Here is a 17,658-nt window from a genome sequence, read left to right as displayed (position 1 = left end):
ATTCCACCCAAACTGTTTGTGCGGTGCAGCTCGGGCAAGTTCACATGGAAGCAGACATGCTTGTGAGCGCTCCTGCCTGTGTTTTGACTAAATACTAAATTTGTGAACTTGTAATTTTTGAAACAAATTGGACCACCGACTTCTCGACCACAAATGCAATACGGAGCAGTATGTTTCTCTTCTGCTTGTTGAGTTCAGGGTCGAGGTCCCTGTTGGCCGCCACTGGTTAGAATTCCCTCTGTGAAACTCCAGAATGGTTACGTGGATTGGGAAATTTCACCTCCATCGTCACGATGGTTCTGAGAAAATGTGTGAGATTTCAACTACATCTTTAACCCGGAGATGCCACATTGTCCTCAGCTAGGGTTGATTGTCAGAGCAATCAGTGCCATGTCGCGTGTGCCCTTTAAAGACACACGCATTGACACAGCCGAACGCTCCGTAGCCACTTTGTCCACGGCGGCCGCGGACAAGCGGAAACTTGCCACTTTTACTAAGAAAACTATTTCCAGATCTGTAATCTGCTGAATCCAACCAGACAATAAGGAAGACCCACCCTGAAATACAGCTGCTGATCATGGATTACCGCTGCTGCTTGTAAAACTGCCAACTGCTATTATGTAACTCTGTCAAATTATAGCGATACTAAACACAGTTGCAAATCCATAAGTGAGTAAAGTGTCAAATTCAACACCACAGAGGTGTGAAGAGGGCTCGAGGAAGCAGCCATTTCCACGTGTGTTCCAAGTGGTCCAAAGACACATCGACTCGTGTTGAAAGATTAGGCCATTTATGACTTAACATAGTTTGAGTTTTAGTGCCCAGAAATCTGACTCCCTTTGGACTTTCTTCCACACATAGTCGACATTCCAGGGAGGATATTGACATGTGCTTGGGCAGCGGCTCTATAAGGGGATTTCATTCGTGCCATTTCTGGGTTGCTATTTTTTTTTCTTCCTGCAAGAATATTATGCCTGTTGTTGCCTGCAGATAAGATTATTCCAGTTGCACAATAGGATAAGGGAGCAAATAGATGGCTTTACCTTGTACAGTGCTGTACCCAGTAATCCCTCGAAGGCCTTAAAATTCAGGTAAGGTCCATCATACAAGCGATCACACTGAGCTTGTCTACCCAGCCAGTAGATAGTGATCAACACCTGAAGAGACAGAGGGGGGGGGGGGGGGGAAGAATGTAAAACATGCAAGACCTTTCTTTTTCTTTTTCTTTTTTTTAAATCAAGGTTATTACTTGCAAAATTAACTGACAGATTAAATCTAAACCGGTTCTCTAACTGGCTGTTTTGTTCAATGTGAAAAAGCAGTCGATTGTTGTGCTGCTCTCCTCTTGTTTCCTGCCTCATCCAGAAAACTCTGATGCTGCTCTCTCTCTCTCTCTCTCTCTCTCCCTCTCTCTCTCTCTCTTTCCCTGTGTATGTATTATTAGGCCGGACAGGTAAATGTGCTGCACTCTGAGCAAACAACCATCTCTAATACAACAATGCCGCTTATAATCATCATATCAATCCACATGACATACGAACTCCAGGGTTTAATGTCAACAAACTTCCCAACTTTCAAACCTGCCAAGAAATTTTCCACACGTTCGGGTGCAGAAAAAACACAATGCAGGCAAAGTGTTTCAAAGTTTACATGTGTTTGCATGTGCAGCTGAAAAATTAAATATTTGTAAGAGAACGATGACTGTAACTCAGAGAGGAACCGTTTACATCTCGTGACTTCGTAATAAAACATACATAATATAAATAATAACAGGATGGATTCGTGTGGAATGTTTGCTTTGTTAATATTTGGAGTCCTTGTATTTGTTTAGCATGTCACTTAGGGTGATAATAGAATAATAATACATTAATAGTTGTGCTACAAGAGCACTGCTGAAGAAACTTCTGCGTCTGTCATGACAGCTGCAAAAGACGCAAAAATCCGAGTTTACTAGCGGAACATATTCAGCTGTAAAGCCGATATGTTGCATTAAGTGTTGTTTGAACAACGCGAGAAAGTTGCAACAAATGTAAAAGTGCCGGAGTATTTGACTGATCTGGAACTGTTATGCAAGCAGCTGCTTATTTTGCCTCAAGCTGCCAGTCTCAAAATAGGGAAAAGGAGCGCGTTGCAGAACACACCCCAAGAATTTTTCACGTCCGTTCTGACTCCGGCCCCGGCCAAAAGGGACTCAAGTGAAACAACCAGAGGCTCAAAGATCATTCTAACACTTGCCCAAATAGACACCGGCAAAGTGACAACAGACACATTCACGCACAAAAAACATAAACAATGTATTTTTTTTTCTCCACTCACATTTTTCAGCCTCCTGTTGGTCTCTTGATGCCTGTGCGGGGGGGAGAAGGCAGAAAAACAGAGGTGTGAGTGTGTGTTTGTGTGTAAATGACAATGAAAGCACAGAGGGTCCGCTTGTCAGAGGGTCTCTGTGTTGGCCAGTGAAAGAGCTGGAAAGTGAGAGCACAATCCAGACTACGGCCAGGCCCCGGACTCCCTCACACACGGCAGCACAAAGGCTGAGGGGAAAACAAACCCGTTTCACAGAGAAGTTATTGCACGCAGTAAAGCTTCGTTGGTGTGTGTTTTTCCACAAGGAGGTGGAAAAACATCTCAGGGTTTAGCGGCCGCCAAAAGAGGTTTTGTTTTTGATTCCGACGCCTGATAGAAATTTCACTTAACATCAGAATGACAAACAATGAACCACTGTTGGCTCGACAAAGAGGCAATCACGCCGCCGGGAGGGAAGGGGGTCGGGGGGCCGCCCAAGATTTCAGTTATATTTCTGCGGTTCTGACAGCTGACTTGGCCGTCCACTACATCACTTTCCCCCGGAACGCTTTGGCTGGTTTAAAACCAACACAAAGGCCACAGTGTCGACCCGCAGGCCAGGCAGGCATCGTTGCGCCTGTGTACATTGTGTACCTTTAAACCTGGGCTTGCTGCTGCGCCTATTTACAGCGGCCAATAAAAAGTGATTAACGGCCCTGGCGCATAACAGAGACAGCAAAAGGATACACAGTCCCTGTCGAGCGTGCATGGCATTCCTGCTATCATGTGGTAAGGCAATGGCCACACGCGCCACGCAACCCTGTTCCGAGCGTGCTGTGTAACCTGTGCACCTGCCCAGGATGCCACGTGCGGTTGTACCTTCCATGGCGTTCTCACAGGCCAATATGTTGGCAGTGAGAAGGGGCAAAGCCAGGAGATATGAAAACACTGGGTATTCTTGTTTCTTTCAGCAGTGCTAGAAGTAGTCAGCCCTACGTTCCCAAAGAACTATGTTCCTTGAGTCCTGTGTTCCCTTGATTCACATTGTAGGTCCAAGAAAGTACAACAAAGGGCCCTAGGTTGTCAAGTTCTAGTCTTATTGTTCCAAAGGATTCATATTTTGGATAAAAGGACCATGACAGAAGGGTCTATGTTTGCTGGGGTCTGTGTTTCGAAGACCCTATGATGCCATAATTGATAACATACATGAGACCATAACAAGGGTCACTATGTTCACAGGAGCCTGTGTTCCCAAGTTCTAGTTTCATTTTTATCCCCCCAAGATTCTTAGTTCCCGGGGTTAATCCTGACAAAGAGGTGTCTGTTTTTAGACACCCATGTCCCCAAGTTCTCCAGTCCTGTGCTCCTACGCCCTGCATTTCCTAGACTGATATTGTATTGTCACACTATGTCCTTCCTCATCATAGATAATGGAACCATAAAATCAGGTCCTGAATTCCCAGGACTCTAGTTCCCAAGTTCCCACCTGTGTTCCCCGGGTTTGTGGTAGTGGGTCTATTTGTCTGTTATAAGGCCTGAGAACACAGCATGAGTAAACACAGGCACATTACTGATGCCAACTCAGATTAAAACTACTACTGCCTTTTTATTGCACTGCAATTTGTCATAGTATGGCTTTAAAAAACATTGAAGATACATCTTCTGGAAGTCTCTGCAGAGGGTGGTGAGGACGGCGGAGAAAATCATCGGCTCCCCGCTCCCTTCCATTCAGGTGACGGCCAGGGAGCGTTGCCTTTCAAAGGGCCTCAGTATCAGCAATGACTCCTCCCACCCCCAACATGGACTGTTTTCACTGCTGGCCTCTGGAAAGAGGTTCCGCAGTCTACGGACCAGGACTACGCGGTTCTACAACAGCTTCTTCCCTCACACAATAAGACTAATGAACACAAAATAACCCTCCAACTCATGCAATACATTGAACGTACACATTTGCACTTTATGCATCGCACCTTATTACTTGACTGTGTTGTTTCTCCTTTGTGTTGTCATTGTTGGTTTTTATCGGTAGTTGGTGCATCGGAATTTCCGTTTTTAGATGGACACTGAGAAGTGAATGTTTTTAAATGACAAATAAAAAGTCTAAGTCTAAGACTAAGTAGATAGATGAGTCGCAGCCTCACCTGACCTTGGATGTGTTGGATAACAAAGACGGAGGTAGTCCAACATTGTTTTCTTTTCTTTTTTTCCCCCTCACTTAGTTTATAATTCAATTTGGCTAATTGGGTACAGCAGCAAATAAGGAAATGAGGATAATGTTTGCTGCTAAAGCGTTGCAGTTCCTCCTGCATGCTCTCTCAGTGGCAAATATCCTCCAACTAAGTCGCTAACTGATCCTAACTGCTTCCATCTGTTGTCTGTGGTTTTACAATTGCTTTTTGCCGCTGTGTCTGCATCCCAATATCAGTTGAGAGTGAGAGTGAAACTCTGCTGGTTTAACGCTGTGGGTTTAACAAGTAAAACATGGTTTGAGAGTAACTGTAACAACAGAGCACACTGAGACTCAGAGAGAAGGTGCAGTTATATAAAGATTATTTCCTCACGGAATGTTCGCCGTGCTTCAGCCATTCCATATTTGCCCAAGCTTCATGTGCCTCAGTTCATGTTTTCATTGTATCACGCATTCACTTTTGCAAAGACAAAAATTTGAATGCAATTTCCTTGCTTGTAACAAGTATTTGACATACCCATAGCAGGCTGAGGGAAGTCTTCACACTTCACTTACAGTGTTTAACGGGATGGAAAACAGATCAACTTTCTCACCAGTGTGCGTCATCTTGCACCAGGCACTTCCCAACATTCCCATGCTCGGGGGGTAAAAAAAAAAAGAAAAAAAAAAGAGGGGGTATTTGCCACTTCAGTATATTGCAAATGAATTAGACAATAAAAAGAGCAGATGGAAATTTACTATCATTAATGGGTGGTCTGGATGGAACACAGAAACTGCAGCAGAAGCAGGCAAACACAACACTACAAACAGACAGTTCCTCATAATGTTCGTTTATGAGGTTCGTTGAAGGCAGAAAAGAGGGAAAAACAAACACAAGGACTATTTTCAGGGCTCTCGCGCCTCAGGACTTAGCGTGTGTTAGAATCAGCTGATTACTCATGTGACTAAATTGCAATCAACACTGCCTGCACAGAGATAGCAGGCTGAGAACAGCCTCTCTTAGTGGGAATGATTAATGGAAGTAACAGTTTTAACCGAGATTTGATCCAAATTAAAGCACAGAAATAATGTAATAATAACAATAATATTAAGAATAATAATTTGTAAACACAGGCATTTCTAAATGATCCTATGTCCTGCCTATTGTCAGACCTTAATTTATAATCCCAGCGCAACTTTACAAAACTAATTATGAAGTGAAACCCTGAAAGCTGAATATTTGGACCTCTGTTTACATCTCACTTCTGCTGAATCCATCGTCAAACTAGAGACACAATCGTAGTTCCAGAGACAATAATTGTTTGGAAACACTGAAAAATGACATTTTGCTTCTCATTCAAATATTCCGTGTCACGGTAAATTGATACCGTGGAATAAAAAGGAAGACAAGTCTTCGGTATTTTGTCACAAGTCAATGATGGCGTCTTGGTAAACTTCCATCAAGCACTCGGAAGAAGGTATGAAATAGCATTCTTATGACTCGTCACTGACTACTGACGCCTTAAGTCTCAACCTCCGCATGCAAGCATAGACTTTCACAACAGCCCTCCCGCTGTGAGCTCAAAGAATCCTCCAGAAGCTGTGGATGTTCTTCCTCCACAACTCCCAGCTAAAGTGTTGAGATCTCAAAAGAACTAAGTGTTGGCTGACATAAACCACAGAGTGCACTCAGTCAATACAGACAGGAGACAAAGGCAAACAACCAAACAAACGCTGTGTAAATTTCAGACAACTAACCATCATCGTCACTCACCAATCTCTTGACTCAGGGTAAGAAAAGATCCAAACGAGGATGATGAGACAGATGTGACTAAATCATGGGCGCAGAATGTGTCTAATTCCAGGTTCAGCCGCCAACAAGAACAACACAACTCATGACAACAGAGCACAAAAGACAAACCAACCCTTGGCCAAGGGCTTAAATCAAAGGTGTGTCATCAGCAGCATACCTTTGCCATGTAGATCAGTTGTTCTGCAGCATTCAACAAGATGCGCGACAGCCCTCACTGGCGTTCTTTCATTCTAATAAATATTTCAAAGGACACGCCCAGATGCTAGCGTGCACCTGTAGCCCTGGGAACCTTGGAGACAGAGAACAGGAATCATCTCTGGGTGAGACAGTGTCGCGGGGGAATCATTATGTCATGCTAATCAGAGACACTGCAGCCTCTGTGAGTGGGAGAACAGGGTGAGGCTGGCATGTCTCTCCCCGCGTCAACCACGGCGCACAAACGCAACCCTTGTTTTACTGCCAGGGCTGGCTGTGTTCATGATTTATAAAAACTTTTATTGACCATTATGACTCGGTTGGTCTCTGGCTACAGTTCTCTCAAATGTTACAGGAAGAGGTGTTGGCAGTACCGGGTTTTAAAACCATCATCCATAACCTGCAGGGCCAGCTCACTGAACCACACCTGAAATGCTAACACAAAAGGCATGGCAATTATTTTGGGGATTAAGGAAGTCACTTCACATGGATGTTTAGACTGATAACACGAGATGTGGACCACGTGAACCACAGTCCCAACAATCGAAGTCGAGGCCTGTCTATTTGGTTGCAGTTATTCCAGCTCACACTGTACCATCCAATCATCACGCTAAGAACCGGGTTCTCACACTGCATGTGTGAAATAAGGTCCTTTGGCTTTTGCTGTTTGGCGCGGCTACAGATCAAATAAAGTTTCAGTTCAAAGCCCGGAGACAAGTTCGTTGATTAGCAGCAATGCTAACGCGGCAGATACTTGTGCTAACTAGCGAAGGCTCAGGAGATGATAAGCTACCGACTCCTCTAACTGGTAAACTTGACAGCTAACCTGCTAATTGCCAATTATTTCAGATGCTTTTAATGGCACCAGGGGAAAAAAAAACAACTTTTCTTTGGGGACTCTGCTCGTTGGATTAGCTTCATCTGGGTTCAAGTGTGAGTTACGAGACCAACATTTACAACATTTTGACATATTAGACCAGGAGTTTCTTCCCCCTGCTGCATAGTGATGGGGAAAGCCCATTTGCTTGAACATCCGACAACTGCTATGTCACGCCAGCAAAACTGAAATTTATACCCAGCTCCAAAATGAGCCATGCGGTTCAAACATTAGGCTGATAAAGGGCTAAAAGCGCACAGTGTATGCCTTGTCTTACTGTTAAATAAACTCTGCTGTCACAATCTTTACAGTCCATATTTGTTCAGGATACAACACATTCCATTGGTGGCTGCAACATTTGTTTTGATCCGCTGCCAGAGATGCTATTGCATATTTAAAAACCCAATGAGCAGAGGGCACTGCCACTCCTCTTTATCTGCGGTTAACCAATGGTCAGCAACATTCCAGCACTGATTTGATAAGTGTGACGCACCTTCTAATCTTTTATACTTTTCCTTTTTTGGGTCTCAGAAAGGCAGTAAGTGTGGTCAATAATTTGCTAAATAAGGCAGCGCTGAGACTTTGGATCCTTCTCCGTGGGGGGTGTTTGTTGTGTCAGATATGGGAGGTCACAGTGCTGGACTCATCACTATTGTAAAAGCACTTCATTCATTTTAAACATCTGCATTCAGGATTCACTGGGGAACATGCATGAGGGCTATAACGAGTTTATATGAAAGAAAAGTTGCTTGTTTTTAACACATTGGTGAACCGGTGGTTACCTAAATTGCTTCTATTCCTTGATTTAAATCAAATCAAAACCACCTTTGTTTTTTAATGTTGTAAGTCTAATATTGCTTTGTAGGAGTTATCTGTTTAAAAAAAAAACAACTAAAAATGTAGTTGTTGGGCTTAAACGTTCTAATTGAGTGCTGTTGGTCTAGAAGAAGGCATGTTCCACCTTCTTCAGTCTCTCACTGAAGCGAATATGATGCAGCATCTTGCATTGTGGATACTGGGTGTCCCAGAAAAGAAGAGCATTTGCTAATTCGAACGTCGAAGCGACCCGGAAATCGTTTCCTTGTGCATAACTTTATCGCACTTGAACAAGGACTGTTCGTGGATGCTCGTGAAAAATCTCAGTGAATTTTTCTTGTAGGGTTAGCCTAGCCTCACTGTGGCAGTCAAAAACTGCAGTTGGGTTGACTTTTTTGCTGCTTATGTTTCAGATTTAAGTCACTGATGAGCAGATTTTAGGAATTTCAGTGTTAACTCCGGTTTTAACATTGTACATATTTAAGCTCTAAATACTGTAAGGCCATATTTTTATATGATATTTTCAATATCTTTATTGAGAATATCATATTTGCTCTTGGATATTACACTTCAACATATTACACTTCAACATGTTGTGTGATATTGCATCATAAGGATAATCCCTTATTCACAGGAAATTCCACGTTTCGCCGTCTCTGAGTCATATTGTCATAAGTAATCAGCTGACAAACAGTGCAAACAGACGTCCTAGGCAAAAAGTCAGAGGACAACCTTGACACCACATTGCCGGCCACAGTTTGAAGGACAATTATCAAGCTGGCCATACACGAAGTGACTAATCAAGCAATGGCAAAGTTTAATAGAATTTCAATAAATTGATTAGAGGTGTGATGGAGGGGTTGTCCGGTCCTGTGGCCATAAAACTCACTGAAGAAGACTTGTGACGACGCTGAACACGATTGAATTCACCGTAAGACAACAGGACGATCACTGTCAGATGACTGACCAACGACTTGAAACTTTTTTTCAACGCTAGAATCTGCAGCTGAGGGGAAGAAAACTCTCTACAATTCAAAGTGGCCAACTCTCTCCCATTTTTTTTTGTTTTCTTTACGACAGTATGTATTTTACAACGGTTTGTCTTGGAGTTCAACAGTGTTAACGTTGAACGTGTTTGTGAGCAATAAATGTCCTTTTTTATCAGAGAGTAGGTTTCACAACGTGAGGTTACAGAGCACAATATGCTTTCCCGTAGGCGGTAATGCAAGTGCAAAACTATACAGGGGAGAGGAGTGCAAAGCTCAAAGGTCAGGAAAGACATCTGATAATTTTTTATTGCCGTCATAACAACATGGACCAGCAGGAATGGAACTAGACGTCTGTATGAGCCTCAGGCCTCGCCGGGAATAAAAACGGTGCGGATACTGAACGGACGATCAAGTACAAATGATGAGAAACTTTGATGATTAAGCGCTGAAAATATAAAGCATTTGTCTTACCTCACTCCATTTTTCCCCATTAACTAATTAAACAGCAACCAACAGCAGCTTTTGTTCAACATTTGTTCAAAGGTTTTAAACGAAGACACAGAGGAGAGGTGCCAACGGCAGCCCGGCCCCTTCGGTATTGAGCGGGCAGAAGAGAAACGGAGCGCCAACAGTTTCACATGCTGCTGCCGAGACAGAACGGGGAAGCTGAGCGCAGCACCTGTCAGGCCGGGTTCAAGGGAGCGCAGCCTGGTCACACAACAGGGCAGATGACAGCTGATAGAGGCAACTCTCTCCCCTCGCTCACATCTCCTGTGGCTCATTTGACTGCACGGCAGCATGAGCGGACGGTGGAATCAAAACCATTGGTTTCCTATTATGTGGGATTATGTCCTCATGTTACTCCCCGCGGAGCCGCTGTTTGTGCAGATCAGAAACACCAAAGCTGTGACTTCCAATGCAACACAAGCAACTCCTCTGTCCCCCTCTCATCTCGGTCCACGGGCAGCAAGAACATACGACCGAGTGAAAATATAATCAATTCATCAACGAATGTAAAAGCTTTTCTGTTAGAACGACCGCCACTCGTGATCAAGTGGGCTTGCGCGCACAAAAAAAAAAAAAAAAAAAAAGTTACACTCTTGCGCTTGCGGCAGATGAGTTGCTTCAACACAGTCGCAATTTAAAAAAACCTCTCCTGGACTTTTGCATTTGCACAAGAGACTCTTCAGGGAGTGTGTCCTCTGCAGACCCTGCGCAGCCGTTCCTATTAAAAGCCCCTCTGTGTGCCCTGATACCACTCCGATCCGTCCAGCTTGCCAAAGTGACCCCCCACAGATCCTAAAAATAGGCCTTCAACCCAAAGCAAAGCCCAGCGTGCAGAAAGGCTGCACAGCTGAGTCGCACTTCAGAATGAGGCATTAAATAGCCTTGTGATCTCCATTAATTACGTAACAGACAGGTACGTTTTATTCCCTATTGTGTCACGTAGGTGACGCATTATATCGAAACCAAATGCATTTAAGGGCTCGCCTCCCGGGGCTGATGGGAAACAGGCCATAATAAAAGATGACGCGGAAGAGCGTTGGGAATATCGCAATGTTTATGACTGCATCATAAGCGTAGTGAGCGATAGGGCTCCTTCCACACTCAGCCGTGGTCCCTCAAGCTGGGGAAGGGCGTGTCTTGATAAAACACAGGCAGATTTGTTTATTTAGAGTTCATATTTCTAAAGTGCGCAGCCCTTCTGCCTCGGCGTGTGATGCCTGCAGTTTCGACAGCATTGTCAGCCTCATCCTGGGTGGCACCTGGGAAAACACACCTCTGAGAGCTCGTGTCAAGAGATGAAAGGCGCGAAGGAGCGGGGGAAGAAAAAAAACTCCACACAACTACAGAAACAACAGTAGAGGGCCAGCGGCGCTGCTGTAAGGAGATTCATTTGGCTGGCGGAGGCTGATAGTGCGCATCGGCGACTTTATCCGAGCGAAACGCTGCTGCCGTGGTGGACTGACTTCTCCCCTCCGCTCACACTGATACCTCCTGGAGGCACGCCTGTGTAAAAAGTGAACAGGTTGTTCAACATACCTCGTGCATCACACAAGTGGCACGAGAGCGGCTGTCCCTAGCAAAGAAACCGTCTGAAACTTTCTATAATAAAATAAAAATAAAATTGCCGTAAATAGACGTCAATATTTGCTGGACCTGCACCGAAGGGACATTCATTCAGAAAACCAGAGATACGTCTTAAGTGCTCTGGTTTGTCAACTGTTCCTTTATAAGTTGAACAAATACGGAGCTTTGTGTTTTTGTTAAAAATAAATAAATAAATAAATAAAAAAAAAAAAAGAGAGAAAAAAAGATGCTTACTTGCACAAGAGCACAGAAACACACAGTGAAAATAGCTCTGAGCTTTTTATTACTGCAGCTTGAATCATGTGTCACAGGAGGCGACGTGCTCGGAAACACAGTGTCACAGTTGCACTGAATGTTCATCCTTCATGAGCACATTAATAGAAGCTGTGCAGAGACCAGAAAAGCGTTAAATAAATGGGCCTGAGCTCAGCAGGATCCCAAACAGTTTCAGTGTCTCACGTGGGCGTTTAAGGCTTCCAAACTTCTCCGAACATTTCGCGGAATAAGGAAAAAAAGTGAAAACTTACTGGACTGTTACTCTGGTGGAAAGGTCTTGGAGATCTCCCGGGTGAAACAGCTGCGCTTCCTTTAGTCCCAGCCTCCCGCAGGCCTTGAGGAAGACGTTAAGGTTGTCCTGGACGGGGAACAAAACAAGGATGAGGATTGTCCACCTTCACAGGCAAGGAATAATCACACAAGAATTCTCTGGCAGGGACACAGGCTGCAACTCATTGCTTCCAAAGTTCATATTGCCAGAGAGCAGACACACAGATGGGGAGGAGCAAGCGTGTAGCAAATAAGGGAGCAGGACAAACACACACGCTCGCTCGCACGCGCTCCCATAAGGGGAGAGGCAGCGACAGGAGCTGAGTGACAGCGGCACAGCCACCTGTGGGCTGGGCCGGGTTTGGGGAGGGGAAAAGGCGCAGACCAGGAAGTGTCACATAACCGGCCATGCAAATGGCAACAAAAAAAAACAGAAAAAGAATGACACACACAGGGACTCGACTCCTGATGCAGCTCTCTCTCTCTCTCTCTCTCTCTCTCTCTCTCTCTCTCTCTCTCACACACCCTGAAACTGTCCCCTCCTTCCCCTGCCGAGCCCTTCACCACGTGAATACCTGCGAATTCCGTGGGCTAGTGGAATATTTTGGAGACGCCGGGGTTGCTACAAAACATTGGGCCGGGTGACAGAAACCAACAAATATTGTTCTTCCCTCAAGCGAGACGCATGGTGTCAATCATTTGGAGCATGGCACAGATGTTGTCTTTAGATTTGACTTAAGCGTGTCCGTCTGACCTTTTGAAAGTCTGATGCGGGATTTAACACAAGCTGGAACTTGCTAGCTTTTTTTTTTTTAATCTGTTATGTCAGTAAAGTTTCAGCGTGTGAGTTGGTCATTTAGCAGGTTCTTCTGTTTGCTGATGTATTAGTCAGTGTCATCAGTCACACAGACTGACTCCAATGTGCTGGAACTAGTTAGCCTAGTAGGTTTCGTAAGCGAATCCTGGGTTAGCAAGCAATTATTAGCTAACTTTAGCTAAAGCTGTTTACATCCTGTCTTGTTTCCTTTTTGTTGCAGTTCATAATCAGGATCTATTGTATTTTGCACTGGCTGCCCTCCTCTGTCAGGACATTATGTTTTCAGTAATGTTTTAAGGAACAGCTGACATGCACAAAAAGCCGGCTTTTCTTGCTCAGGTGTGGTTTGTATAGGCAAAGTGGAGCGAAACTTCGCTGATACACTGGCAACAGAAGAAGCACAGACTGAGACATAATCTCTCTCTCCCTGCCCCAATATATATATGTGTATATATATATATGTATATACACACATATCTGTTTTACATTGTATTTCCCTACAAATTAAGAGACTCGGGTCTCTAAGTGGCACCACACTCTTAAACTTTGTTTGTTTGGCATATACAGATAAGCTAAATGACAACTGAAAAGACGCTTTGCAGTCAAAAGCTCTCATATAAACCCGTCAAATCCCAAAGTTTCACTTCTGGCACTGTGTTTTTGTTTGTTTTCTTTTGTTTTGTGGTTTTTGTTGCACTCGTCCGTATCCTGACGCTAAGACTGCCCTTCCCATGGGGACAACACTGCTCAGGATGGGGGTTATGTAATGACACATGGCTTTTTTTTACGTGGGCTGCAATAATGAAGGGGTGGCTTGTTCTATATTTAAATGGCAAACATGCTTATTAGCAAATGGTAGCAGAGGGTTGACCTCTCTGTGTAGGAGTCTCTTTCTAACTCGGCCTGTCCTTTAATGGCACTTTGTCGGGCCCTACAGGTCACTGTTTGCTGTGAAAGGTCAAGGAGAAGACCTCACCCACCCCGACAAACAGCAAACACATGCCGTTCAGTCACTCAGCGCAGCTCACTTGTTTTGAACGACGAGCTAATTTTGTGGTTTGTCCCCTTTCAGGGCTGTTAATTGTTCACGCGGAAGGATGTGGAGTGATCCAGCATTACAACATTGTTCACCTTAAACGGAGACAGTCTGTTCTCACGGCACAGATGACACCTCGCTGACTTCCTTCAGACCCGGTATTTAGCTCTGCAGAATACAATTGGGCAGTAATGTTTGACTGCTCTTGCTTTCTACATTCTACATGAGTGCAATCTATGTTTGTGTGCGTGATACAGGACAACCAGACACCTTTATCTCTTTGTAACTTTATACAGCTGCATACTGGCCAGTAGTAACTGTTTGTCACAGATAAATTCAGTTTGGAACTCGAGAAAGTGCTGACAAGACAAAACAAAACATTTTTTTCCCTCTGCACTGCCTTTGATATATTAGCCCGAGTTGCACTTTTGCAGTATTTCTTACTAATAGTTGTTTGCTGTTATACAGTTGTGTAATTAAAGACCACAGATAAGGATCTCCCACTTCAGGCAGTCACATGTTCCTTCTGAAACAAAGACCTCACATCAAGTCTGTGTAAATAAATAAATGGAAAAAAAAAAAAATGAAAGAATCCGTAATTAAATGATAAAAATCATTTGGTCTGAACGTTATTTCGCCCCAAAGAGCATTCATAAGCCGTGCTAACAATCAGTCCCGAAGCATGCAGAGATAATGATGTTGAAGGAATGTTATGCTGACTTGCGCCTGCACATAATCCCTCTTAATGTGCTGTACCCATCCAGCAGCCTCTAATCCTCTCCAGTGCGGACCTGAGGACCTTGATTTGAGCACTTCACACCGGGAAATGAAAAGGCGCCACTCACTTGGCCTGTAAAGGTCCCAGCAGCTCACACTGTGGTCCACTCTATTTATTTCCACTGGCCTGTACGTTCAATATGACTATATGCTACAATTACCCTCCAATGACCCCTGGTAGCGCTTCAAACAGCAGGCAATTCAGTTGCTGGAACAATAAACCGAGAGGAGGTGGAACACTTGAAATAATGCGTCTTCTGAAACGATAAGATCTCCCTTTCCAGTCATAACGTGCTGTGGTGCAACACAAACACAGTCAGAAAGCACAGTCTAATACCGATCGTCACACTGATGGATTGGACCTTTAAATAAACACAAACAGCCTCCCGGGCCTCTACAGTGTGCACACGGCAACAATGGTGTCGATGACAGAGCACGCAGGACGGAGTTTAATTAAGCTTGCCTGGAATCAAGGAGGCCCCGGCTCAAGTGGCTGACCTCTGCACCGCAGGACTGTCAGCTTCCTGCCCAGCCGCTGGTGAAAACAGGACCCGGCCCATCCCAAACAAGGGTGCCACAACCCCCAGCCAAAAGCCGCTGAGGGCTCTGCGAAAGGGGCAGGAAAGTGTGCTGACATGGGAAACGTTCCCTGAGATGCAAGCGAAGCCAAGGAAAGAAAAAAAAAAAAAAAAGAGGCCCGGGTCTCGAGCCAACGTTGCTAAATATTCCACAAAACCAGAGGTTTCCGTTTTGTTTTCCCCCGATCGTCCCTCCCTGGGCTTTTGTTCTGCCACTTCTGCAGTCTTTCGCACGGCAAACAAGAGAAGCTAGGAACATTAATAAAGCATTTATTTGGCACAGCTCTTTAAAATGCTATGTGGGAAGTTCAATCAAGAGTTGAGAGGTGACTGAACAGCCACACATCATCACCCAGTGGCTGATCTAATGCAATTTTATACAATGTAACCAAGTCTGTGGATAAACAATTAAATCCTATTTCAAATATTTTCACCTCATTAATGGAGTGGAGGTGGAAATGCCATCCTTGTGCCAAAAAATGTCCACAATAGTAACATGTAAGCCTTTTTTTTTTTTTTTTTTTTTTTCAATCAGAAGCCATTGTTTACAACCCATAGTAGTGCAACCTTCCTGCTCGACTTTGGTTTTTCCAGAACAGTCAGTTATGACTCTCGTACGTTCCACCTTTTTTGTCCCACCGCAAGCCGATTGGCTATAAATTCCAAAGAAATTGATGAACAAGATTCTAGCGATAAAAACCTTGAGGGAGGAACCTCAAGGCAGTAATACCTTTTTGAAGTGAGAGAGTAATTCAATAGCTCGGTCCAAATGTCATGTGTGGTTGGCAGTAACTGAAGAAGCCTTCACATTGGCTGAAACTTCTTTTTTTTTTTACGATGGTGTGGTTTCAGGTTAGCGTCCGATTCTCGGAAATACCACTGTAGTGCTACCAGTAGAAGAACGGTTTCAGCTCATTACCTCAGCAGGTGCCCACCCAGTTGTGAAACCAACAGTCCAAAACAAACTGGCAGGGGAGAGTGACTCGCGTCCTCCCTGAGCCGATGGTACGGTCAACAAACGCAGCGAAAGCCATGTTTGGTGTTTACGTCGAGCTCGACATCCAACCTCTTTCTTCTACTCTGAACTTGTCATTGTCTTGCCAAACACGCTGAGCGTTAGGGAGCCCACCGACGGGAGCTCAGACTGCATGGGTTTGGGTTGAGAGTGGCGATGTAATTCCTCTTGACAGCTGGACTCAATTACTCCCACAAAAGAGAGTCTGTGAGAGACGGGTAGTACGTACGGTTTTTCAACCTTCTACTTTGGGAGCACGTGTTCGCAGACACTCGCAAATCATCTTGTTTAGTAAAGCCAAGATGACCAATGTTTTCTCAGAATGATATGTGTCTCCAGGCTGTCAGTGAACTTCACAGAAACGAGAGAGGTCCAAAATATATATATCTAAGCCATTTGTGAAGTCATGAATGCCACTGATTTCCATGCCAATTTCCATGCCGTAGTGTTGGCTCCTCCTCACAGCCGTCTTGCTGTTGTCCCCTTCGAAACATTAGAAAGTTCCAACACATGGTCTATTTCCAGCCTCGGCTAAATGAGCTGTTTTCTGGAGATCTACATAGTAGTTGGATAATTTATAGGGCAACTCTGCTCTACTAAAGCCAAGGATGGTTGAAAAAAATAAAATCAAAAAGCAATTTGCGATGTGTCTGGCTTAAAACCAACTGAAATAGAAAAATCTATTAAAAAAAAAAAAAAAACTATTAATATTAATACATGATTAAAATTCTGCTTCCTTCTGACCTTCATTACTCACCAAAAATCCAACTCTCATGCAGGAACGTGGCATTTTTGCCATAAATTAGACTGACAGAGTGCATCTCCAGCCAGTGCAGACACTCTATAAAGGCTTTGTTTGATTGCGGACAGTGGCCTTTCACGCAATTGCATGTTCGCTGAACTTATTAGCGCGGATGGATATATGGAGCGACAAGCCACTGAGGCTTGCACCTCTGCCCTTTACTGGCCGCTCGGCAGCGGAGCCAATGGTTAACAGTCAGTGCAGCGGCTCCATCCTCTCGCATGAAGTTAATGAAGTTCAGCCTAATGCTAAACGCAGGGGTTTACAGCAGAACAGAAAGAGAAAAGACTCACCAGCCCCGCGATGGGCGTTGGCAGCCTGTTGACCCTCTTGACGATGCCAGGCTTGATCTTGTTGATCAGACTGCGAGGGGAGAAGGAGAGTGTGAGTGAAAGCACTCGGGCGGTTGGCTCGAGCGGACAAACTAGCGAGGGAATGAACCGAAAAGTGTTGCAAAGCCCCAGTGTTGTGTGTTTACGACGTTGTTTAATGGCGGCCACCTGGTTTCAGTTTGGTAAATGCCGGCTGCCGCTCCCTGATGTAAACACACCGGTTACTCTTCTCCCACCGCATGCCCACCTCTGCGGCGGCGAGACCAAACAAACATCGACTCGCCGCAGATCGGATGAAGCTGTTTGGGCTTTTTTTTTTTTTTTTTTTTTTTTTTTTGACTGCAATAAATTTTGAATGCAGAAAGTCTCCTACACTGCTGGAAAGACAATTCCTGGTGTCAGCTCAAATGTTGCAACTGATGATCTTTTGGATTTGTTGTTCACGATCATTCTTTGAACGAGTTGTAAAACAACAAATCTAAAACTCTTTTTAATGACATTGCTGACATAAAAAAATGACT

At 44.4% G+C, this 17,658-nt stretch overlaps 1 protein-coding gene across 10 annotated transcripts in view; it reads right to left on the bottom strand.

The window, feature by feature from the left end:
* Nucleotides 1-17,658, bottom strand: part of lmo7a (LIM domain 7a) — a 49,026-nt gene that overhangs the window by 24,416 nt on the left and 6,952 nt on the right. For all 10 annotated transcript variants that reach the window (XM_076031144.1, XM_076031146.1, XM_076031150.1 and 7 more), the window contains 4 exons: nt 17,099-17,168; nt 11,762-11,868; nt 2,317-2,347; nt 1,044-1,157 (listed from right to left, as the gene is read on the bottom strand). In XM_076031144.1, the coding sequence (XP_075887259.1) occupies nt 1,044-1,157; nt 2,317-2,347; nt 11,762-11,868; nt 17,099-17,168 (322 nt within the window). The remainder of the gene's footprint in view (nt 1-1,043; nt 1,158-2,316; nt 2,348-11,761; nt 11,869-17,098; nt 17,169-17,658) is intronic.

The sequence above is a fragment of the Nelusetta ayraudi genome, unplaced genomic scaffold, assembly GCF_046127955.1.
Source record: "Nelusetta ayraudi isolate G7.1 ecotype Tasmania unplaced genomic scaffold, CSIRO-AGI_Nayr_v1 ptg000031l, whole genome shotgun sequence".
NCBI lineage: Eukaryota > Metazoa > Chordata > Actinopteri > Tetraodontiformes > Monacanthidae > Nelusetta > Nelusetta ayraudi.
The sequence above is the reverse complement of the archived record's forward strand: the minus strand, read 5'-3'. Positions and strand labels throughout refer to the sequence as shown.